At 45.5% G+C, this 25,317-nt stretch overlaps 1 protein-coding gene across 1 annotated transcript in view; it reads left to right on the top strand.

Moving 5' to 3' along the window:
* Positions 1-16,606, top strand: part of abs (ATP-dependent RNA helicase abstrakt) — a 216,328-nt gene extending 199,722 nt beyond the window's left edge. Inside the window, exon 16 of the mRNA XM_050193326.2 lies at positions 16,337-16,606. Coding sequence (XP_050049283.1) covers positions 16,337-16,473 — 137 coding nt within the window. The 3' untranslated portion in view covers positions 16,474-16,606. The remainder of the gene's footprint in view (positions 1-16,336) is intronic.
* Positions 16,607-25,317: the final 8,711 nt, after the last annotated feature.

Below are 25,317 nucleotides of genomic sequence, written 5' to 3'. Positions count from 1 at the left end.
TGCAAGTAATCAATAACATGTAATTTGACACATACAACTCTAATTTTCTTCCTGCTAAATGGGGAAAACTTGCGGGTTGCATAGAACTCAATGCTGTCAGTTCTCGCACAGGAGTTGTCACAATCTTGGACAGGCAGAGGATGTGGGCATTACCAGTGATGGAAGTGCTGCGCCAAATGGCTCTTTTTCGCGTAAATGGTGCCACTCCTGCACCAAGGCGCACATGAGTGGCCTAACCTCCCACGTCCATACAACAGGTGGAATTGTTGTAATAGTTTCGAAACCGAAACGCTGGGTATGGTATCCATGCGGCTAAGCGGTACCTATGGCAATGGCGGCATGCTCGACTTTGTGGTCGCATCGGGGTGTTTGAGTTCACGACGACACTGAAGCGTACAAATGCACCGACTTGCGTGGGCTCCTGCAAGCTTGGCTTTGAACCCCAATGGCCCTTTCGAAGCTTAAAGGTAAGCCTTTAATATGTGTCTTCATGTCATGGGCGCCTATTGTTTCAATCGCACACGGGCATGGATAGCATGTGGAAATCTAAACACAGAATATGCGAGCCTGGGCCACTCTGTGTGTTTGTCTAAAGCTTGGCAATCTTTTGCTGTTTACCGTTTATTTTCTTCCATTGATGACGATTTGCGATGTTTGTATTATCGTATATTGACGTAACTTAAGTGTGTCCGTGCATGCATGACGTGCTGATTTTGCCGCTAACAGCAGTGTTGAGTCACACTTCACATCTCCACCCACCCCAGTCGCATCTACAAGCACGGCCAGTAAAAATACATTCGGATCCCATGGAACCACTAAAATTTTGCTAATTAGCCTAACGTCCGAATGTGTAGGCCTGAATCACAGTCTCGAAAACAGCGTGGCGCAGCTGACTATACGCTCGCCTGCACCGGCCAAAGTGTGCGCTTGACGGCAGAGTTCTGACTGGTGTGGTAGAAGCCTGTTCCCAGAGTTTCGAATCAATGTTGCCAGACTGCCTGCCAAATTTGACGAGCGAAAACACTGTCAACTATAGCGCAAGCAACAGCTCCGTTTCTGAAACGCACAGAGTTACCAGATCAGGAACATAACACTCATACTCTCCCAGCTCCCGATAGCACCGTTAGGTTGCTGCATAACCCGTGCGCTTTGGAATCAATTGCTGTACTTGCGAGCCTTGTATAACTGTTATCGATTTGTGAGCTATCCCTGCTACGTACTGGCTGAAGCTTTTCCTGGATCTGAAACTGAGATGCGTTGCACGGCACTCAAGGAGCTTTCTTTCGCTGCACACGATCGCTGCAATGCGATGAACCACTGCTTTGCCTTGCTTCCACATAAGGAATCTCAATCCTGGAGTTTCGCTGCGTGCGTTTGTGACACATCACACAACTCTTGGGTGGCTTTTTTCACTGTATCTGAAACTTGGATGTGTTGTAGAACACTCGGGGCTCGATTGCCGCAACAGAATGAAAAGGTTGCTTTGCTTGGCTTCGTGTCAGGTATCTTCGGGTATACACTGCGCGCATTTGTGACACGTCGCACAACTCTCGGCTTTTTTTTTTTGTTGTTGTTGTTTTTGCTGCGCGCTTTCGCTGCTACGTATGGGTTGGACCTCAAACTGAGACGCATCGCACAGCTCTCAGCTAGCTTTTTGGCAGCGCGCGATGGCTGCAGTGACATGAAGCGGTAGTGAGCGCAACGAAAAAAGCTATACAAGAGTTGTACGACGCGTCTCAGTTTCGAAAAGCCAGTAATGCGAGCAGCGAAAGCCCCAGAAGATTCCCTATGCGGAGCACAGCAATGCAACCACTTTGTCTCGTGGCAGCTGTCGTGCCCAGCGAATAAATCTAGTCGAGAGTAGTGCAATGCATCTCAGTTCCAGATCCTACAAAAGCCACAACCCGTACAAAGGAGCTATAGCGCACACAGAGAAAGGAAGCACTTCGTATCGTCGGAGAATGGGGCCCAGAACCAACAATCGCAAGGTTATGGAGCAACCTTATGGTACTTGGGAGCTGGGAAAGCGCACGTGTGTTGTGCTTCTGGTCTGGTGACCCTCTGCGCCTTGGAAACGGCGTCGTTGTGTTTGCTGTATTTGACAGTGTTTTTTCCCATCAAATTTGTCAGGCAGTCTCACGACAATGACCCCAAAGTCTGGCAACAGACTTCTACCACACCAGTCAGAACTCTGCCCGTTCGACAACTTAGTGCGAGCTTCTGGTTATACGTCTGATAAAGCCAACGGAAGCAATATCAGTTCTAGAAAGCAGTTAGGGAAAATTGCGGGCATTTTTACTTTTTTTTGTTGCTGTTTTCCGTGTCCATTTCTGAAGTGCTACTGCTTGGCCGTGCACTGAATGAAAGCAACAGAGTAACGGTTTGATGCGTACCCCGAGCCCCACTCCCATAGCGCTCCATTCAAATGCTCCGGGCCTGCCGTGCGAGCGTCGCGGAGGTGAAAACTGGGAAAGACCCAGAAAGATGCCTGTTGTTCGCTCTGTCTAGATGGGCGCATAGCTATGGGTTTGTTTCTTCGCCACAGTCTTCTCTAATGTGCAGCGTTCTGCGGTCACCACACTCCAGCTGGTCCGAATTAACTGTAACGCCGGTAAATTAGCGAGAGTTCAACACTGTAGAGTGCTGCATATATTTTCCGGTACCAGACGGCAAGTCCGATTTTCCGAATGGGTGTTAACAGCACATCATGTATATAATCTTATGAGTATAGTAGGAATCCTTTTTTTTTAATAGTGGTTCTTGCCTAGGTATTAATATAAATGCTGAGAGGTCTGTTTGAGGTTTCGTTATTAATCTGAGTGAACATTTTTTTTTCCAGGTTGTCACAGCAAAATTAATGTACAAGTTCTCAGCAAGATTGATGCCAATGGAGACACCATCTCTAGTTCGTGCAACGAAGGAATCAACCAAGAAGCAGCTTTGTGCATATTCTGCAACCCAGTCATTGACTGTTCACAGCACGGCGTAGCCTCTGTTAAGCATCATGCTAGGAATAAGAGCCACATTCAAGTCTGTAGTCAACAGAGGGACGCATCTGGGATCTTACAGAAGCCTGCTACAAAGAAAGTTCAACTGGAGTCGTGTTTCTCGTCTGGACCAGGACTCTCAGAAGTGGACTGTGCTGCTCGAGTGGAGGCATATCTTGCTCTGGGAGTTGCCATGTCTGGGATACCTTATTCGTACGGGGATACAGCCACACGGATCAAGTCGTTGATGTTCCCGGACTCTAAAATCGCCAGTGTTCCAGTGTGGGCAAAAGAAGCGTTCTTATATCATTTCAGATGGCTTAGGACCCTACTTTAAGAAAGCAGTGATAGACGAACTTAACAAGCCACGCACATGTTACACGACTTTAATAGCCGCAGCACCCCTCTCAGAACAATGCTGCCAACAGCTGGACATCATGGTCAGATATTTTTGCGATGCACAAAAACGTGTTGTAGTTAAACATCTGAACTCGTTTCACTTGGGTTCTGCAACAGCAGATATCCTGCTGGTACGTGTGAAAGAAGCTATCCAAGATTTGCCTCAAAGAAACATGCTTTGCTTTTACATTGATGGGCCCTATGTCATGTGGAGCTTGAAGAAACCTTTAAAAGAAGACATAAATCCCACTTTGCTGGATCTGAGTGAATGCACTTTGCACAAAGTGCACAACGCATTTGCCAAAGGCATAGAAGCATTTGGCGACACTGTGGAGTCAACTTGGCTTGATGTGTGTCACTTTTACAAGAATTCAGCTGTTCAGAGTGCTGCCTTGAAAACAACTCAGAAATGCCTAGGCTTGCCTGAAAATGTTCTTTTGCGTCCATTGAGTTGTCGATGGTTGACACTGAGTCCAGCTCAGGCGATTCATTGAACAATACAAAGCAATCAAGGCAATGGTTCTAGATGCTCAGCAAAAAGCTTGACCTGGTGACATCATTTATAGGCGCCTCAAAGAGAACCTTATAAGGAAGGACCTGCTTTCTAAAGCAATCTTTCTGTGAAATGTGCCAGACATTTTTGTTGAATACTTGTCGTTGCAGCAAAGTAAGCCACTGCTTCATATTTTGTATGAAGAAATGACCAAGCCAGTGAAAAGAGTTCTTGGACATTTTATGCAGAATGGTGCGTACAGGTACCTCATGGGAGAAGAACTTCAATCCCTTGATGTGGAATGTTCTGCCAACTGGAAGCAGCTAGTCGAGATTGGAGCAGATACAGAAAGCACCATTTCTGCTTGAACGCCTCAGGAGAAGAAAACCTTCACACTAGGCGCACGTAGCTTTTATATCAGCGTTGCAAGCTGTCTGCTTTCAAGGTTTCCCTTTAACAATCATGTGCTAAAAGATCCCAAGTACCTTCACACAGGTTCTGTTAGGAAGGAGAGCTCCATTGCAGCACTCGGGAATTTAGCGCAACAGGTGCCTCAAGTGGTACCACCATACAAAGTGTCAGCCCTGATGGATGAAATAACATTCATCTCCATGGAAGAATTGTCCTGCACTCCACATGAGCGGCTCGATGATGTTTGGCAACACATATTCAGCCTTATGTCAAAAGAAAGTAGTGCCAAGTACCCCTTAATAATTAAGTTCATTAAAGCCCTGCTGTCTCTTGCTTATGGCAATGTCGACATTGAAAGAGGATTCAGCGAAAATCACTGCCTCCTGCATGAGCGACGCAAGCTCTCAATCACAAGCGTGAATTGCTTGCGTACGTCCAGATCGTTCTGTAATCGGTATGGCCAAAATGCTTCAACCGTTCATGTGAAGCCTCATATGATTAAGGCTTTAAAGAGCTCCTTCAAAAGGTACCAGGACCGACTGTCTGCAGAAAGTGGACCTGCAGCCAAGTGGACCTGCAGCCAAGAAAGCCAAGCCCATTCCCAAGACCCACTCGAAACAAAAGCGAATGAACAGCTAAATATACATATGGAAATTGATTTTGCTCAGAAGATGCTTGCTAATGCTGAACTGCTCATTGCAAAATAGATGAAAGAGTTTGATGATATTATAAGTGGACAAGCACTTCTGAAGCCAGGGGCAAGCAAAATTTGCAAGCAGCCTTCACAAGCTTGAAGAATCACAAATAAAATGTAGCCCAGGAGGACTGATCTCAATTTATTTGCTCACTGACACATTTGACTGTGATATTAAGTGCGATTTTATTCATCCTAAATAACCTGTCTAATTTTTTAAGCTCAGGTGATATTTTTATTATGACAGTAAATCATATTTCTTTGTGGTACTTTTATCATATGCAAAAGAAAAACCGTTCAGTACATCTTGAAAACTTCCTTAGAATGTGTTCATTTTCTGTTCTTTATTAAATTGAACCAGTGCAATATGTGATCAATATTTTTAAAGGTACATAGATTTTCATATTAAATGCATGTGCAGTTTGCTACCTGCATGTGACCAATCAGTTACTGCTCCAAACTATGTTTTTTTCGCTCTGCACTGCCATTTTTCTGCTCCAAAAGTATAAATTTGTGCTGCAAACTGCTATTTTTTCTGCTCCAAAAGCATAAATTTCTGCTCTGAAGCCTGCTCCAAAACTCCAAAAGCCACTTCCATCACTGCATTACATGATAACACACATTACAAACTCGTGAAAACAACCCAACAGCAAAACAAAAGCCTCTACAAGTAAACGGCTGCACTTTTAAAACTGTCGAAGTGCATTGTTCGTAGTGAAATGTCATTAATTCGAATTAATGTCTGTTAATGCATCAGGTAGGTTAAAATATTCTTGCAGGTATTGCAGAATTCCAGAGAAATTTCAGTGCTGCATTTGCCGACCGCAGTGCAGGCATATCTAGGCACTGCACCTCTGCGCTATTCGACTTGTCCTGGCTGGCTGCACGAGTGTGGCATTGCATTTCATTGCTGATACTTGCCTCTTCCCCATTATAACTGGTGTTAAGACTGGTTATGGTTATTTCCATGAATGATAGGAAAGTGCATGATGACCTAACAGATTTGTAAACTGGCCTTTAATTTGTAGCCACTGGGAGAAAGTGATTGTGGCAGCTTTTCCTGACACTCTTACCTGCTCAGGCAAACCATAGTTATTAACAACTGGCAAGAGTGTATTTCTCAATAATGTTACTGTTTATTCTATGATGCACATAAAAAAAACATGAAAGTATTCATATTTCTTCAGGATTGTAGGCTTTTCAATGCTGCAATTTCATGCATAAATGTTCTGAAAACGCTTTGTGGCAGTGTAGAATTTCCACCCACATTTGCATAAAATGGCTGTTCACAATGTATTGTCTCAAGCGTTGTAAAGGCAATTACCCTGCAAAGCCTCCTTCAAACTGCAACCACTCTGCCTCAAACACATGTACGTTTTCGGCTTAGTCCCAGACAAGCCAAGAGGCACTTTTATGACTGTAATCTGCTGAACATATCAGTGAAATGTAACAAATCCGGTGGATTTTATTTAACCAAAACTTGTTTAAGTGGAATTGCCAGATGAATGAAGCATGAAGACTGACTTTGGTTGGTTCCTTGTAGGCACATTGATTATATACATTGCCATTTGTTGGGCGTGTTGGTAAACTGACTTTGAAAGCATTTTCAGCGCCAGCGAACAAGGACAGGAGGGAGACGACACCACAGTGCGCTCTTGTGGTGTCGTCTCCCTTCTGTCCTTGTTCGCTGGCACTAAATATGCTTTCAAACTCAGATTATAATCACTTCGGATAAAGGAAACCCATTTGTTTGTGAACATTGGTTAGACTGAACTGTTACCAAAGCTGCCACTGCACTCACTGTCTGTTGCATCTGTGCAGAGCGTTTATACATGTGTACTTGCTGTGATAATCGACATCATTGAAACAATTATGTCAAACTGACAAGTGCGCGTTTTGTGACCGTTTTGTTATGTCTCGTATAGTTGTCACAAATTTCAGCGCTCCAGAAATGGACAGAGACACAATTCAAATATGTTAACGAACATTTATCTCGAAGAAAAAAAATGACAAAAGAAAGAAAGAAAAACAAACAGCAAACTACCGCGACACACTATAAACACTACACATACACGAGACACTTCAAAAACCAGCTATACAAATAAAAAACAAACAAGCCCTCAACTACATATTGTTCGTCCGCTCGACTAACCAACACAACGTCACGAGCAAACTTACGTTCTGACCGTTGCCAGTCGTGTCAGACTCCGGCCCAGCGTGGCACCGGACGCGATCTGGGCCAGTCAGGCATTGTGTCGTTGACATGGCCAGGGGATTGCCTTCGTGGCATGGGAGAGCAACCAGTTACGGCAGCGTGGGATTGGACTGGGGCCGCGGAACACAGCCACAGCGACGCAGTCGAGGCTCAGGAGCTGGAGTTGTCACTGGCCAACTCACGAACGTCCCTTCTCCGGTCTGTGGTCCCGAAGCTGCTGCCTCCCGTCTCCAGAGCACAGCTGGAGATGCCATTGTCTTGCTTCTCGACCACGTCAGCAATGCCAGCTCATCTCCGCCTGCGTCTCCTTTTTCTTAATTTCTTCTTCTTCTTTCACGCTTCACATACTTCTCGCCTGCGGGTCCCTTCTCCGTTTCATCGACCGCGTCTTTGTCTTTTTCACATTGTCATACAGGTCTTGCCAGTGACTCGTAACAATAGTGAACTGTAGAACACTGCACTTTTGTTAACAGGGGTTAATTGGGTTTATTAAGCATGGGGTACAACACAGGAATGAGTGTGGTTACATTTAGGTACAGAGAGTACAGTGTTTAGAGACAAGCAGGAGAGGAGCAGGAGGGCCAAACACAACTCGATACTTCGTCTGCTCCAAGTTCATAGAGAAGGAGGGTCGCCGCGATGGCAGGAGCGGAGGTTTCAAAAGGTGCGTGTGGCCAGTGTGTAACACTGCACTTACGGGATGTTGGTGCTATCTCTTGATCCTGCTTGTAACATCCTTCCTTTTTTGGCGATAACCCTTCAACAGACGACAAAATCTTCGAGCCTCTTGGGAAGTTTTGTGGTTCTTCAAGGTCTGACGGAAGTGCGGTTTGTCTGATTTGTCAAGCTGGTATCCTCTTCTGGTTGCGTTGTAGTGTCGGGCTGTTTGTGTTGGTTATTATCAGCGGTCACAGACGGCCTTGGTCTGATAAATACTCGGTTACTTCGCAGCATGTTGTCACCAACTTGAACTTCATACCATCTTTCATCATTTCCTCTTGTTATTGTCGCTTTGACTCATGTCCTGCTTTTCAATGTTCAAACTGTGACGCTTTGACCTTCGCTTAGGCTTGGGAAATCATTGGCTTGTGTGTTGTAACAAAACATTATTTTTTGCCTTTCTTTTTTCATTCACGTTGACTGTTTTGGGCTGCAGTAGCTCTGATGCTGTTGGCAAAATCGTTCTAGTGCAGTGACCCATGAGCACTTGTGCTGGACTAGCTTGCACATCTTGCAGCGGAGTGTTTCTGTAATCAAGAAATGCCATTTGTCAGTCTGAGTAGCTGTCTTCTGCTTTCTTGAGCAGCATTTTTGCCATCTTTAAAGCTGACTTAGCCATTCCATTAGAATGCAGGTATCATGGGCTAGACATTTTATGTTTGAAGTTTCCAGCTTTTTGAAAAGTCGAATTTGTTGCTGGTGAATTGTGGTCCGTTGTCAGTTATCAGAATTCTTGGTATTCCATGTCGTGCAAATTGTGACTTCAGTTTGAGTACTAATCCACTTTGATCAAGAATTCCTTTCCTTTGAATTCGAAAATGTCACATCCTACTTGCTCCCATGGATAACTTGGTTCTGGATGAAGAGAGAGAATTTCTTGTTGCTGAGAGTGTGCTTGCTTTTGACATACTTCGCACCCTGCAATGAGGTCCTTTAATTCTGCATTCACTCCTGGCCAACAGACATATTCACGAGCACATGGTAGACAGCTCTCGATCCCAAGATGTGAAGAGTGGAGTGTTGCTTTGATCTTGTCTTGCAGGGACATTGGGACCATTAGGCGTAACCCTTGAAAAAGAGGTTGATGTCAACTGTAAGCTCATCTCTCTATGTGAAGTACACGCTACAGCAATAAGTGTGGGGTAGTTCACACTTATTTTGTGGCCAACCTGACAAGATGATTGCTCTCAATCTTTGCAGGGTTTCTTTTCTCACAGGAAGGTAGTGTAAGGCATTGATGTTTTCAAGTTCTTGTTCATTGCTTTTGTTGGAAAGGAACACACTTGAGATCATATCAGCCAAAAGTAATTGTTTGCCTGGTCTGTGGCTCGACGACAATGTTGTATCTTTGCATCTGAAGAACCAAGCCTTATAGTTGTCTTGGAACTTGATCGAATCGTTTGTTCAGGATCACTTGAAGGGGCTTTTGATCACTGATGATCTTTGTTTCTCTTCCGAATATGTAGTGGTAGAACTTGTTTAATGCAAAGATGATAGCCAACATTTCCTTTTCAATTTGTGCATAACAGATTTCTGTCGGTTTAACTGCTCTGCTGGTGAACAAGACTGGCTGTTTATCTTGAAGGAGAGCTGCACTGAGTCCAAGATCGCTTGCATCACACTGAATTTATAACTGCTTTTGTGAGTCAAAGTAGGCGAGAAGTGCAGCTTTTGTCAGTGTTTCTTGTCTTTTGAAATACTCCTTCCTTGGGTTTTCCCCAGTGCCATGGTGTATCCTTGGCAGTGAATTTTCTCAATGGCTCAATGGCAATTTTCGGTAAGTATTTAGAGAGGTAGTTGATCATTCCGCAGAAGCGTTGTATTCCTTGGACATCAATTGGCTTTGGCACCTGTTCAGTCATCATCATCAGCAGCAGCAGCCTGTTTTATGTCCACTGCAGGACAAAGGCCTCCCCTGCGATCTCCAATTACCCTTGTCCTGCGCGAACCGATTCCAACTAGTGCCCGCAAATTTCCTAATTTCATCGCTCCACCTAGTCTTCTGTCATCCTCGATTGCATTTCTTTCTTTTTTTTTTTTTTGTGCATGGTTGTATTTGCTGTAGCTTGACCTGTCTAGGTGGGGTGACGTTAACAGCTGCATTGTGGCTCACTCTCAGAAATGTGTAAGCTGAGCTTAGTTCGTGGCTTTGAATTGGCTGTATGGCTTCACCCTTGCTATCTTCTTCCAGGCCAACAGCTACGTTGCTGCTTTTACAAATTGCCACAAAGTGATTTCGTTTCTTGTACTTGCTGCATGTTTGTTTCGAAGCTGGGCATGCTTCTCTTCTGCGCTCGTGGCTACCACAGCAATACCTGCATTTTGGTACATTAAGTGTTCGTGGCTTGCCTTTTGCGCTTTTTGAGTTGGCATTGGTGCGATGGACGAACTTCTTCACTGTGTGCACGGTCTCGCTGCTTGATGGAATACCCTCTTTAAATGCTTTCACTTGAATTTTCGTTGCTTCATGTGCTCTACACAACCTTTCAGCCTTCTCTAGGGTCAGATCTTCTAACTGGAGAATGTCTGCATGAGCCTTTTCGTCATAGATGCCACAGGTTATCTGGTCCCAGATCATTTTTTCTCTTTCATTGCCGAATCCACAGTCGCACGCTTTCAGCTTCAAATCTGTTATGAAACTGTCAAACTGCTCTTCCTCCCATTGCATGTGAGTTCGGAAGATGTATCGCGAGTACAGCTCGTTGTGCTTTAGTAAGAAATGCACGTCGAGGAGGCTGATGACATAGACATATTTAAATTCTGGACTTAGTCTTTCCTCAGTTGGTTCCCCGAAGTCTAAAGTGTTGTAGATGTCAAGCAGTGAAGAATTAACACAGCAAGCTGGGCGAGTTGGTGACTGAACATACTCCTAGGGGTGGGCAGGGTAACCCAGACAAAGGACAAAAGGAAGTGGACGATATGAGCACTCGTATCATCTACTTCCTTTTGTCCTTCGTCCGGGTTTCACTGCCTGCCCCTAGGAATTTGGTAAAAGAAGTGCTACTTACCGGTCAGATGGGGCTCTCGCTGTGTTAATCACCTTGAGGTACTACATGAAGCTCAGTTTGAGGACTCGCCATTGTTCCACAGCGTTTCCTCTGGAGTCGAATTTCATAGGTGCAGGAATCTCCTCAATTGCTGATACACTGACGTTAGAACTAGTTCACTTCTTACACCGTGTTTCGTTATGTCACATATAGTAGATGATAGAACACTGGACTTTTGTTAATGGGGGTTAACTGGGTTTATTAAGCATGGGGTACCCAGGAATGGGTGCAGTTACATGGAGGTACAGAGAGTACAGTGTTTAGAGATGGGGCGGCCAACAAGCTGGAGAGGAGTAGGAGCGCCAGACACAATTTGATAGCTCTACTGCTCCAAGTTCATAGAGGAGGAGGGTTGCCGCGACTAAAGGAGTGGAGGTTTCTGAAGGGGCACGTGACCAGTGTGTAACACTGTACGTATGGGATGGTGGCGCCATATCTTGATCCTTCTTGTAGCAGTGACAATTATGTGAATAATTGTGGTCCAATGCACACTACATGCTATGTTAGCAGGCCATAGTGGCCAGCATCATTGCTTCTGCAGCAGCGGACGTGTGACTGTCTCTACTGTGAGGATCAGGGATGATCCCTAGCAGAGAGAGGTTGAATGAATCAGCCACTTTTTGCTAGTTTGGTAGTGTACAACAGCACACCTAAAAAATTTCTCCGAGGCACATTCATCCAGCGGCAGATTGCTGCTGTTAGCCTGTATTTACAGCGCATAGTTTGCTGGTGGTGGCGCAAGTTTTTCTGCTGGTCTGTAAGATCTAGCTGGCAATAAAGGAATGGAGTGGAAATACTGCAGTGTTGCATTGAACGCAATGGCTGCACAGAAATCCAAAGCAACCTTTACTAATGCACACATGTGGAAATTTGATCAGAGCAAAATTGCAACCCTTTTTATACCTAAGTAGTAACACTGCCGCTACACGTTATGAAATAGGTGGTAAAAATTTTTCGTGCCCTCTGCTTAATGCACAAAACTTTTAGATAAATGGAACAGTTTTTAATTTCCCTCCATGTCTCTTTTTTTAGCAAATTCTACAGTAAATAAAATGTTTCTTTCATTTGTGTAAGCTCATGCACACAGCCTCGTCCTGTGCTTGAAGGGGCATGCACAAAGGTGAGAAATCCCAGCTATCGGTGCAGGTACTGCGCGTCACATGACAACAACATCACACTTTCGTGAGATGGCGTGCCGCCACTGCATATCTCCAGCAAAAGGGGACCTTCTATCCGCACAGAACAAATGATCCCCACTTGGCGGAGGAGGCAGCGAAATTTCATGTTGGTGTTTTGGAGCCTTGACAAAGTTGTTGCTCCAGAGGGTGGCAGCCGTATCGTAATCTCTTCATTGTTTTGCTTGGCAGTCCTGTCACATTTGCAAAGGTACATTGCATGTGTACCACTGGCATGGCCAAATCAAGTATGATGCCACTTTGTATTTTTGATGCAAAAGCATCAAATGGCTCATTGAGCAAAAAAGCTGGCATCTGTCGCAGCGAAACAGCACCTAAATTCCCATTGGCTACGACGCCACGTCACGTGCGCGCCTTGACGTAGCCGGGCGGGCCAAAGGGAGCACCTGCTGGCATGCCAGGTGTGGTGTGACGGGAGAGGGCATCGCCACGAAGCCAGGTCACCCTCGCTCTCGAAAGCCTGTGTAATTCCGCGCGTTCCTTGCCCGCGCAAGCACTCACCTGTGTTCTAACTTTGCCTTGGTAATTGCTATAAAGAAATCAATCGATAAAAAGACAGAATAAATTTGAAAGGGAGAACGTTGGCAGTAGTGAGTTTCAAGCCTACGACCCCATGCTCAGTAGCTGAGTGTGGCTAAACCAGCACCTCCTAGATAGCAGGCCAGTGCACTCTGTTTTATGACATCACGCTACTTGGACCGAAATTTCCATTGCCAGGCCCAGCGTGACAAAACCGGTGATGTCACAATCACCGCGACCTATTCGAGAGCATCCCCATTAGATTCTATGGCAGTTGGGCAAGGTAGCATGGCGTCACGGAAGGAAGTGTACCGGCCTTGTGCTATCTAGGAGGCGTTGGCCAAGCATCTCAATGCACTCACTTGCCTGCGAGGAGTTCAGAACTCAAAGGACCGCTTAATGGCATTCAATTGCACATTAATGCTTTCATGTTCTCAACTCGTAAGAAATGCTTAGGTGTTCCTCAGATTTCTTTCTTCTTCTTCTTCTTCTTTCTTTTTTGCTGGTTGAACAATTCTTATGCCTTCGAGACACTGCATCTGAAGCGTAGAACAAGGTGAATTTGAAGAAATGAAGAGTGGTGTCAAGAGTAGAAGCCGCTAATGTTGTCCTCTAACACTGAGTACTGAGTCTACAGGGAATTTTTTGTGGCGGCTGAAGTCACTCGACTCCACCCATATCCCCCGCAATAATATTCCTCGTGCGAATGCCCTTTGATGCACTAGATCCGGGCAAACAACATGAATCATGGCCTTTAGAAGCACCTCTTTATGTTATCTCTCTGGAAATTAAACACTTGTAATTCCAACAGAGAAGCTTTAAGTTTGCAATGCTTGTGGGACTAGCCCAAATGAAGAATCAGCATGGACGCTAGTATGACCATTCATTGGAAAGGTTATTTGCCTCTAGGCATATAAATCTGTACTCCATCTCAGTACTTCCCTTCAGTACTGTGAAGGCTATGAACATTGCTGGCCAGTAGGGAGGGCAAACACCATCGAGAATGAGTTCATCTGCCCTGTCATCTGCTTGCACTTATTATGATGCCTTGTGCCCAATTTCATTCTTCTGATAAAAGCTGTGAACAGTGCACTGCTTTACACCAAAGTTGAAGTTGCCCAGCTTTTTCGCTTGTGCTTCTCTGTCATGTCAAAAATTTCTGGGCAAGATCACTTTTTCAACACACTCTTACTGTGAGCATTCACTGTAAGTCTGTTAGAGGGCCTTCCCATGCAGTCTTAACTTTCTTCAACTGGGCAGTGATGGGTCAACTCATGACAGAGTAATCGGCTTCTGCGTCCACTAAGGCGGTGACTGCGTGGCCGTAGAGATTATTGCAAGTTCTGCTGCCTTCTTGATGAATAAGTACCACATTGTTCTCAAGCTCACCCCAGTTTTCCTAGTGCATTCAAAGCTACTTGCTTCCATCACCATGGTATAAAAAGCAACACATAGACGACACCATGGGTAACTCACCAGTGCACCACCCATCCACAGACTTCTGCTCAATACAGTAGCTTTTGCAATAAATACTATTGGCTTCTTGTCACATTCACTTGCTGAAATATTTCTCAGGAGTTATAATAAAATATGTAAGGTGATGGACAGTTTCCTCATCGATTTGCCTTACTCTGTAGGGAAGAAACATGGAACTATGTTTTGCACCTTCACACACAAAGTAAATGAACCTTGGACAGAAATCAATCAAAACATTGTCTATGTAGCACATGTGTGGGCAAAGTGAAGGGGTGGCTCACTAGCAGACGACATACAGCGCGCACCGCCTTTACATCACTCTGCACCTGGCACTGTGCGCCACGCGAGTCATGCACTCTCATCTTTTCGCTAATGTTAGGCCGACCTGTACCACAAAGCTGGTCTTTATTTCTCCTTACTTCTCGTTGCTTCTTTGTGCCATTTTTCATGTTATAAAGCTAATGCACTTTTCACTCTCCATATTATTTGCTCGCAGCCATTTCGCATGCATGTGTTTTTAGTGTATAATACACAGCATTGTAGGCGTGTTAACCTCTGTTGATTTAACGCAGTGGATTGAAATTGAAGCAACTATATATGCTGTATTTACTCGTGTAGAGCCCACACTTCTTTCCATAATTTTCACTGGGTGCAGGCCTTACAGAAGGCAGGCTTATGTGTATGCACTGAAGCCTCGAACTGTGCTCAGACTGCTATGCAAATAAATGGAACTACTGGCAGGTGACTATGAACACATTTACAGTCACCAACAGACTTTTACAGCAAAAGTTACATATAACTAACCTTCCGTAGCTTTCTTGGCATCCGTCAACAGAAAAAATCATCATGTGGGCCAATCCTGGTGATATTGCAGAAAGGGTCAAAGCTCAATGGCACATACCCCTGTGGGCCTGGGAACCTGTAACTCGCACTTGAATTTCATGCGCGAGCCGATCCTGAAGGTAGTGAAATATCGGGCGGACCTGTGGCAGAGGTGGAGCAGGCGTTAAGTGCCCCCCATATGTGGGCCGATACCAAAGGTAGCGCAATGCTGGGCCGACCCGTGGTGGAGGTGAAGCAGGCATTAAGCACTCACCATGCGTGAGTCGATCACGAAGATAGTGCAATGCCGGGCCGACTCCCGGCGGAGGTGAAGCAGGCATTAAGCGCTCCCCTTACGTGGGTCCATCCCGAAGGTTGTGAAATGCTGGGCCGACCCGTTTCGTTTGAGAGCTTTGACGGGCGTCAGCTTTCGCTGCCATTCAATCTTCACAGAGTGGAATGGTTGTCAATTTTTTGGACACAGACTAGTGCCATCTTGTAGTGGCTTGCAGGGATTAACCAGCACATGAGTATATGCATTACACATAGGGAAACTGAGTGTAGTGCGCATGCAAACTCTAAAGCGGGAGTGTGGGCCTTACATGAGTGAATGTGATAGCTTTGAAATTGAGCCATGCAATATTGAATGCTCATTCTCACTGCTAATACACTTGAGCTGCTTGCTCTTGCGAACTTGATAGGTTTGAAGTCTTTGCAGTTGTGAGATATGATCCACTCCGTACATTGTCGAGTGCTGCAGGGAACTTGTGAAAAGACAAAACATGGCACATGCAGACACTTGTAATCGCACACCATAGTGTTGCATGCCCTTTCTCACATTGTTTTTTCTTTTCTGCAAACTTTAGTCCAGCCCTGCTTCCCACAGTAAATGGATAATAAAGCAACTGCAGGCAAACCTGTTTTCATTTGCATATTCTTTAAAGATCACTATTGCACATTTTATCTTTAGGCAAAATAAATCCAGCACTTCCAAAGGCGAGCGTCATACTTATTTGGTTTTTACAAGACATCGTGATGAACTAGAAATAAGGAATTTTTTCCATGATAACAACCAATGGGATTAAGTGGAAAGCCTGGTTTCCTTTGGTATGCTTTTTTTCCCTATTATCAGTCTGGTTATGTTGACTAATGTCGTATTCAAGGGCCCTGAAACTACTTCAGTACAAGTATTTTTGTTACCAAGAGTGGCATTGTGTGTGCCGCTTTTTAAAATGGAATGCTGCCCATAAATATGTATACTGCCACCTGTCATAACCTATATGTGGGGTCAAATTAGGTGAAAAATAAAATTAGCCATAATCAAGTTAACCTGAAAGAGGTTTGTTTGCTGCTGCAGAAGAACGTGGTTGCTCCTACTGTGGTGGTCTTGGGCATCGCATCACCGACTGCCCCAAGCTGGAAGCCATGCAGAGCAAACAGGCATCCAACATTGGCCGCAGAGATTACCTGGCCAATAACAGTGCCGACTGGTGAAGCAGCCATTGGTCACATTTCATCAAAGCTTGCAGATTTTTACATCATGTTGTATGAGGATACTGATTTTGGATGCCTTTTTCTTTTTAACATTGAAAAGGAATTGTGTACATAATAAAGCATTCATGGTGTACTGGGAAATCTTTTTTGAGTAGTAAGAAAGACACACAAACAGGCCTATGCCACATTCCCATAATTTCATGGTATTAGCTGACTCAGTGGGTCAAGTTTAGTAGACTTCATATAGTTTGGCTTTAACTCTTTTGTTACCAGACATATTCAAATCGATCACTGGTGATCTATGTTTTTGATCACCAATTAAAACACATTGAAACTATTTCTCAGACACTAACCGGTAGGAAGCTCAGGAAAAAGGGTTTCGGAATCAGTTTTAGTTTAGTTTTGGCGGCAAGACTGGTTTATTATTAAAGCTACTTTTTGCAAACAAGCATGGGCATTTTGTAGAAAATTTGCATGGCTGTCCTTTGCTCTTTTCTGTTAAAAAAGATGTGTAGCTCGTGATTACGGTGCATCACTATCGCATTTTTGCGATCAGAGCACCAGCAGTAGCTCGGAGGATGACATTGCATCATCAGATTTACAATCCCATGCCATTTAACTACAAAAAGTCACCAGCTGTTAGCCATTAAGTTTAGGTTTTCACTTGGAGCGGTTTTATTTCCCTCATGCGCACATTAAAATGTCTGGGGCACGTGTAACATGCAGAACTTGGCACTTTCATGATGTTTATGACAGTTGCAGTTTGTGAGACCAGTCAAGTGGCTGCTGCAGTACAGTAGTGAAGACTGCGAAGGCCTTCCAACTTGAAAGCCAGTTCCCAAACTTTACCACCAACCAGGATGATGCAGCAGAGGTGAAACTGCAAGCTGTGCTCTCTGCTGCCAGAAATGCAGTCTACCTTTACCTCACAAAGTCTAGGAACTGCTTCACTGCATGGAATACTAACATTTTCATGTTTCATATCTAAAGAACATTTGTGTACCAACTATTTTTAGGGTGAAAGTTTTTGGAACACTTATCTTTGGTCACCGGAAGTGCGCCACTCTGCAAAAATGCAAGAGAGAGATAGAAAGAAAGAAGGCAGGGCTCACAACGGATTTTGGTTCCAGTATGGGAGAACGCAAGAAAAGAATTTCTCTTGCGGAGGCTAGACGGGGGGAAGTAGAAAGAGTGTCTGTGTTGATGGTGAAGTGGTAATCATAGGTTCACAGCGCTTCAAATATTTCTATCACTTCTATTAACGAACTAGCTTGAGAAATCATTGTGGCAGAACACTCCTTAGAGAGCACACAGCTTCCAGCGTATAACCAAAATTTGCTATGTGGCCTGGTGAGGGGCCCTTTTAAGAGAAATCCATCGGCGACTGTACTTATCTGTATAAAAGGTAGAATTTCAATATAACGAAGTGCCGATTTTACCCACTTCATTTAGCGTGGTTTAACTGTAATAAATTTTTTTAAAGTTTTTTTTTAACTGTCCCCAACAATCTTGGCTTTGCAAATGTACACAGCAGGCTATGCTGCTGAAGTTATGCAAGTATTGCACTTGTAGAAGTCTCACTCTGTGCATTTCGCATTGCAGTAGTTTTTAATCAGTTGCTTTTCTAAAGAATACTTCCCTTTATATACTACAGCTACAACTTGTGGACACAGGCTTATGCGAGATCATATATTTCTGCACATTTGTGCTTCCATTATGCAATATATATTACATTTTGGTCACGAGTGCAAAGGCTGCGCTATGCCCATTGTTCGCAGCAAGGTGCCGCTCCGCTCTCCCATGCAGTGGCAGAAGGAAACAAAATAGGAGAGGCCCTGGTGTCATTTTTTTAAGGCTCCTCCACCTTGGTGGGCCAGCCTCATTCTCTTTATACCCTCTCCATCACACCCTCGTGTGCAACGAAGCCAGGATGCAGCATCAAAGTAAATGTTCTGTGAATGCATAGAGCGCACCGACAGCATTGCACATGCCGTGCAAGCGCAGATACACCAACAGTTGCAAACGACTGCTCGTTTCTAAGTGTGGTTACTATGACAACATTGCTCTTTGAACCACTAGCTAGTCCTAGTGCTCCTTTGTGAATAAGACAGGTGACTGCCACACTTTCTCCAATGCAGCGAGGCTGGTCGGGTTCTCTCCTATGTACACTTCCTCCATGTCTGACGACTTTCATGTATAAGTACGCCATATTTTGTGATTAGAAGTAAGAGACACTTTCACATCAAGTTACGTGACGCATTTCTAGAACTTTATTTGGCGTACTTTTACTAGGACCACCTCAGTGTTCAATTGGCGGCTAAACATGTGCAAGAAGCGAGTTTTCTGCATATTTATCTTCACATATTGTTGCAAATGGGTCGCAAGCCCCAAGGGTAGCGTTGGCCTGGCGGCCTGGGGCACAGCTGGAAGCATCCGAAGGTCCTGGCAAAGGATGAGTCGACTGCTAACAGAACAACTTGTTTATTATAGCATCGCAAAAGAGCGGCCGGTCAGGTCGACCGAAATGGAGAGACGGGAGAGCACGTTACTCGACGGAAGAAATCGGAGCCTCTCTCTTGGCGTCAGGGGGCAGCTGCTTTTACACTCTCGGAGTTGAGGGCAAGAAGGAACGGCTCTGGATGGGGCGCACGTGACGGCGCCGCTCGGGCACGTTGAGACGAGTAGTGACGCATCCGCCGGGCCGGCGCCGGTCAGACCTCCTCGCTTCACACTTGGGGAGATCCTTTCCCCGGCTGCCGCGCTTTGACAAGCGTGGGCACCAACATACACACACACACACACACGCACACACGAAGACACGTGGCATTGAAACATGCCTAGACGCGCTTGGCGGGGAGGCGTTGCGGCAGCACTGAACGGTCCAATATGTCCGCCGCTTGAAAGAAGCCCCGGCGTCCGTTGCATCCGCGCCGGCTATACCGCGTGTCGTTGGCGAAACGTAACAATATGCACACTACTGTGCAATATATCCATCTGAAAACATTTTTTGTGCACAGTTCAGCTTCTGTGAACTTAGCTGGCATAAAATTTCCAATGTGGACCATTTTGCCCATTTTTAACAGAATATAATAGATGGAGGGATGGCTAATAATATATGACTGCAATTCTAGGTGCAAGGCTGCTTCATTGTCTCGAGTCTTGCTTTCCTAATGAAGGAAAGTGGTTTTTAGTAATGTCTTTTATGGCGCATATTTTCGTGCCTTACGAAAAGTTTTGGTGGTGCTTGAGCTGTCGAAAAATGTTTCATAATACCACATTTCATGTTCTATAGAAGCATGTAAAAATTTTAAAAAATCGCAGATGGTTGAGCGCCAATGCTAATACAGTTCCCATGGAATGACCCTTATTTGTCCTTGTCATTTTTGTGCTGCATTGTTTAAATTATGCAAAACTCGCCCAAATTGCTACATTGGTCATCATGGTTAAAACTGTTGTGTGCCAAGGCACTACCAACGTATATCACAAATGAGCAATTGCCTCTCACCATCTGCACTGCTATTTTTAAAGCTAAATGTGTCAGTAGTTCTGGGTGCATGTTCAGGCTGCTTTAAAGTAGCTGGAGAATGATTGAATGCCGACAATAGATGCAACTGAAAATATGGCCACTGTGATGGAGTGAGTGCAATAGATAATGTGGAAAAGTCCATAAGCAGGCTTTCCCATAGACCTAACTTTCCCTAACCCAAATGACTGCATTCCTGCTAGAGCGCTGTTAAAGCTGAGAAATTAGTTTTGAAACCTTGGACTGTGTGGGGAATGAACGGGAGCAGGAGTGATGTCACTAACCTGCATGCTGACACTTTAATTACGATTCTAGCCCAAGGTCATGCCACCTCGATTGCATCAAAGGTGTGTGGATAAGTGTACTTGCAGGTTTTGCATATCGTTTATTGTACATTAGCGTAGGGTTGCCAACTCTCAAGTAAGTGGAGTCCGGATTGAGGGAGCGAGGATTGGCGGGGATTGCTGGTGATGACCGACCCTCTCAGCACCAGGAGCTACCAGTCTGTTTGTGCAAAAAAAAGAATGTACAAACGAGCTGTGTGGCATTATAAAAATGGCATGCGGTCTATTTATTGTTATCCAGTAGAAAAAAAAGCAAATGTTGTGACATTTGGATGTGCCGACTGGGTCAAGTCGGGGCAAGTGACAATTACTCAAAATATGGGGCAGTCCCGCTAAATTCGGGATGGTTGGCAACCCTAGATTAGGGTCCTTTGCTTTTGGGTTTTATATTTCTTGCAATTCAGAGGGTAAAAGTTGCGTGTTATTTTTAAACAGGGAAACTGGGGAGAAATCTGGGTATTTTTTTGTCTGGCATGAAAAGCGCGGAGAAATCGGAGGTTTCGTTGTCTAGCAGCCGAAAGTTCACGATTTTGGGGGGGAGCTTTTACAAACACGTAAGCAAAGGTGTCATTTTGGACACAAACATTCTATTCAAATAAGCAAAATCACTCACAGGAACATGTAATAGCAAAGAGAGCTCCTCGGAACTCATGTGACGAACTCATCTCTATAAGTCCTTGTTGTCAGGCATCATTAATACATTTAAAAGAAACCACAGTAACAAAACAACAAATAGAGATGGGTTTGGAAATCCCATTTTTACTTTGCTCTCGGTAATTTAACAAAGAAAAAATATACAAAATATTAGTGCGTACAGGCACGCTTCTAAAAGTACGATACTTTTGCTTAACTTACAAGTACCTGTTGACGTAGTACATTATCATATGCATTAGCAGCAATTTTGTGCTCATCCTAGACCTGCTACCTTTAGTACTTCTCAGTAGTAGTCCTGTTTTCTAGTTTCCAATATAGTGTCTATATACAGGGTGTCCCAACTATCATGCACCAGGATTTAAATATATGCAAATGCCACGTAGCTGGACAGAACCAAGATAATGTTGTTTGCTGTCGCTTGGAGATACAGATAATTTTTTGCACTCCAATTAATTACATAGTCTTAATTAACCAAGTTCTCAAATATTGTTACGTGTGGAAAAACACAGATGAAAGAGGCTATATACAGGGTATTTACACTGGAGCCAGACCACCAGGCCGACACTCGCCCGCGCCAAGGGCACAGACCCCCTTCGTCGTCGTTCTCGCAGCGGCTCGTCCCTTGAGCATCGCTCCATGATATCGTAATACTACCCCCCGGCGGCAAAAGTGCCGTCACGGTACTGTTAAATATCCAAGGCGCATGGAGAGTTGTAGGGTTTGAGTCGGGCGACGTGGACAATGTCACTGGTTGTCACAGCGGAGGACGTAGTGGGCGTGGCTAGAGCGATTTCGTAGGTGACATCGGTTACTTGGCGAAGCACGCGATATGGGCCTGTGCAGCAGGAAAGCAGCTTTTGGCCTGGACTTGACAGAACCTACAATTCTTTCGTTCGGGGCGTCCACTTTGGGATTCAGCCACAGGGATGCATGCTTCGCTGTCCAAACATTCCTTACAGAATCTAAACGAATGCCCTGCTAAATTTTTTTTTATTACTTTTAAATTAATTATTACTCATTCAACAGCACCTTCCTGATTTTATTTTAGCCGGTAATTCAACCCTATTCAATGCTATTCCCATAGATATTAGGAAATTTATGCTCTATATAATTTTGGAATAATCCACCCATTTCTTGGCCAATCCCCCATCGTGGGTAGGAGCCACACGTGCCACAGGCTACAACAACAACAACAAGCAGCTTTTCACAAAGACCAACTTTACGCGATGGTGACCAAAGCAATTGTTAACACGAGAGTGCCGGGCACAAAATGGACATCACGGTGACGGAGGTCGTAGCGTTGCTTTTGTTTGCCTTGAGAGACTTGTAGACGAGTGCGCGCAAGTTGGCGAGCATGATCAGCATGGGCGATAGCATCACTGGCATAAGCGCTAGTTGAAGCTGTAAAGCAACATGAGAGTGCCGGGCACAAAATGGACATCACGGTGACGGAGGTCGTAGCGTTGCTTTTGTTTGCCTTGAGAGACTTGTAGACGAGTGCGCGCAAGTTGGCGAGCATGATCAGCATGGGCGATAGCATCACTGGCATAAGCGCTAGTTGAAGCTGTGGTGGACGGAAGCACAGTGTCCAGTGGTAGCGTCGGTTCACGGCCATACAAGAGGTAAAAAGGCGAAAAGCCAACAGTTTCGAGACGGGAAGAGTTATACGCAAATGTAATGTAAGGTAGAGCCTGGTCCCAGTCATGGTGGTCGTCTGAAACGTATTTAGATAGCATGTCTGTAAGGGTGCGGTTCAAACGCTCAGTGAGGCCGTTCGTTTGAGGGTGGTAGGAGGTGGTAAATTTATGCTGTATTGAGCAGGCATGCATGATGTCGTCAATGACTTTGGCTAAGAACGTACGGCCACGGTCTGTTAGCAATTGACGCGGAGAACCATGAATCAAAATGATATCATGCAGGAGGAAGTCCGCAACATCAGTTGCGCAACTGGTCGGAAGAGCGCTGGTTACGGCGTAGCGGGTCGCGTAGTGCGCCGCGACGGCAACTCCTTTGTTTCCTGATGTAGATACCGGAAATGGGCCAAGCCGACACGATGGAAGGGCTCGGCAGGAATGTCGAGTGGCTGCAGGTAACCAGCGGGGGGCTGGGAAGGCTTCTTGCGTCGTTGGCAAAGTTCACAAGCGGCGACGTAATGTCGTACGGAATGGGCAAGGCCCGGCCAGAAAAAACGGCGTCGTACACGGTCATAGGTTCGAGATACGCCGAGGTGTCCTGCCGTTAGTGCGTCGTGGAGCTCTTCTAGAAAGGTTGAGCGGAGGTGTTTAGGTATTACAAGTAGGAACTCAGAGCCGTCCGGATGAAGGTTACGACGGTACAGAGTACCGTCGCGGAGGACGAAGAGGCGTAGAGTGGCGTCGGCTGGAGAGTGTTCAAAACGGTCGATGAGTGCTCTGATGTAGGCGTCACGACGTTGCTCGTCGGCGAAATGAAGCAGCTGCGACACAGAGAATACGCTAGCAGCACTGGTAATATTGGAGGAGTCAGGGTCGTCAACAGGGTAACGCGACAAGCTGTCAGCGTCTTGGTGCAGGCGGCCAGACTTGTACACCACGGAATATGAAAATTCTTGTAGCCTCAAAGCCCATCAACCAAGCCGGCCTGTAGGATCTTTTAGGGATGAGAGCCAGCAGAGAGCATGATGGTCAGTGACTACGGAAAAAGGGCGACCGTAGCGGTAAGGACGGAACTTCGCGACCGCCCAGACTACAGCAAGGCATTCTCGTTCCGTAATGGAATAGTTGCGCTCCGATGGTGTGAGGAGCCGGCTCGCATAAGCAATAACGCGATCCTGGCCACGCTAACACTGGGCTAAGACGGCACCTAAGCCATGACCGCTGGAATCTGTACGCAATTGTGTAGGGCATCAGGGTCGAAGTGGGCGAGAATGGGTGGTGAGGAGTGACGAGACGAGAGAAGGCGGCGGCTTCTGCAGTACCCCACGAGAATTGTACGCCTTTCTTCAAAAGATTAGTGAGGGGTCTAGTAATTGCCGCAAAATCTTGAACAAAACGACGAAAGTACGAGCATAGCCCGACAAAACTTTGAACGTCTGCGGCTGTCTTCGGAACCGGAAAGTCTCGGACAGCGCGAGTTTTGTCGGGATCAGGCTGTACTCCGGAAGCGTCAACGAGGTGGCCCAGAACAGTAATTTGGCGGCGGCCGAAACGACATTTCGACGAGTTAAGTTGCAGCTTCGCCTTTCGAAATACATCAAGTATAGCTGTTAGACGCTCAAGGTGAGTGTCGAATGTGGACGAGAAGACAATGACGTCGTCGAGGTAGCAGAGACATGTGAACCATTTGAAACCACGGAGCAAGGAGTCCATCATACGCTCAAAGGTGGCAGGGGCGTTGCGTAATCCAAACGGCATTACTTTAAATTGGTATAGGCCATCAGGTGTGATGAACGCGGTTTTTTCTCTGTCCATATCGTCAACAGCAATGTGTCAGTATCCAGAACGAAGATCAATAGAAGAGAAATAGCTGGAACCGTGGAGGCAGTCAAGGGCGTCGTCTATACGTGGAAGCGGGTAGACGTCCTTCTTAGTAATGTTGTTCAGATGGCGGTAGTCTACACAGAAGCGCCACGTGCCATCCTTCTTCTTAACCAACACTACAGGTGACGCCCAGGGACTCGAAGAAGGCTCAATGATGTTTTTGTCTAGCATTTTGTTGACTTCACTTTGAATTACTCGGCGTTCCGATGCAGAAACTCGATACGGTCGTCGGTGAATAGGAGTAGCATCGCCAGTAAGAATCCGATGCTTGACCGTGAGCGTCTGGCCTAAAGGGCGATCGTCGAAGTCGAAAATATCTCTGTAGGACGATAATACTTGGTAAAGGTCTTCAGCCTGCGCAGAAGACAGGTCCGTCGCAACCATTTTCTGTATCTTGGGATCGGCGGCCGAGGCTGGCACGATGGGCCTGCTAAGCTCGCAAGAAGCATCGGTTGATAAAGTTGCCACGTGATGGTCGCCGAGACAATCAACGTTGGCTAGGCAAATACCTTGCGGTAGAATTTGCTTTGCCAATCCAAAGTTAAAGATAGGCATGAAAGTGCGGTTCGCAGTAATATTAAGTATACTGTGAGGCACGGTAACGTCATACTGTAGTGGAATGTCGGGCAGAGGAGTGACGAGGTACTCGCCATCAGGGACTGGTGGGGAAGACAAGAGTTCAATATAGGCTATTGATTTTGGTGGCAGGCGAATAAAGCCGGTGGGGCGTAGGCGGCACTGGGGTGTGTCAGAAGGTTCTGTGAGAATCGGCAACTCAAGGCAAAGGGTACTGGAAGAGCAGTCA

The sequence above is a fragment of the Dermacentor andersoni genome, chromosome 1, assembly GCF_023375885.2.
Source record: "Dermacentor andersoni chromosome 1, qqDerAnde1_hic_scaffold, whole genome shotgun sequence".
Taxonomy (NCBI): domain Eukaryota; kingdom Metazoa; phylum Arthropoda; class Arachnida; order Ixodida; family Ixodidae; genus Dermacentor; species Dermacentor andersoni.
The sequence above is the reverse complement of the archived record's forward strand: the minus strand, read 5'-3'. Positions and strand labels throughout refer to the sequence as shown.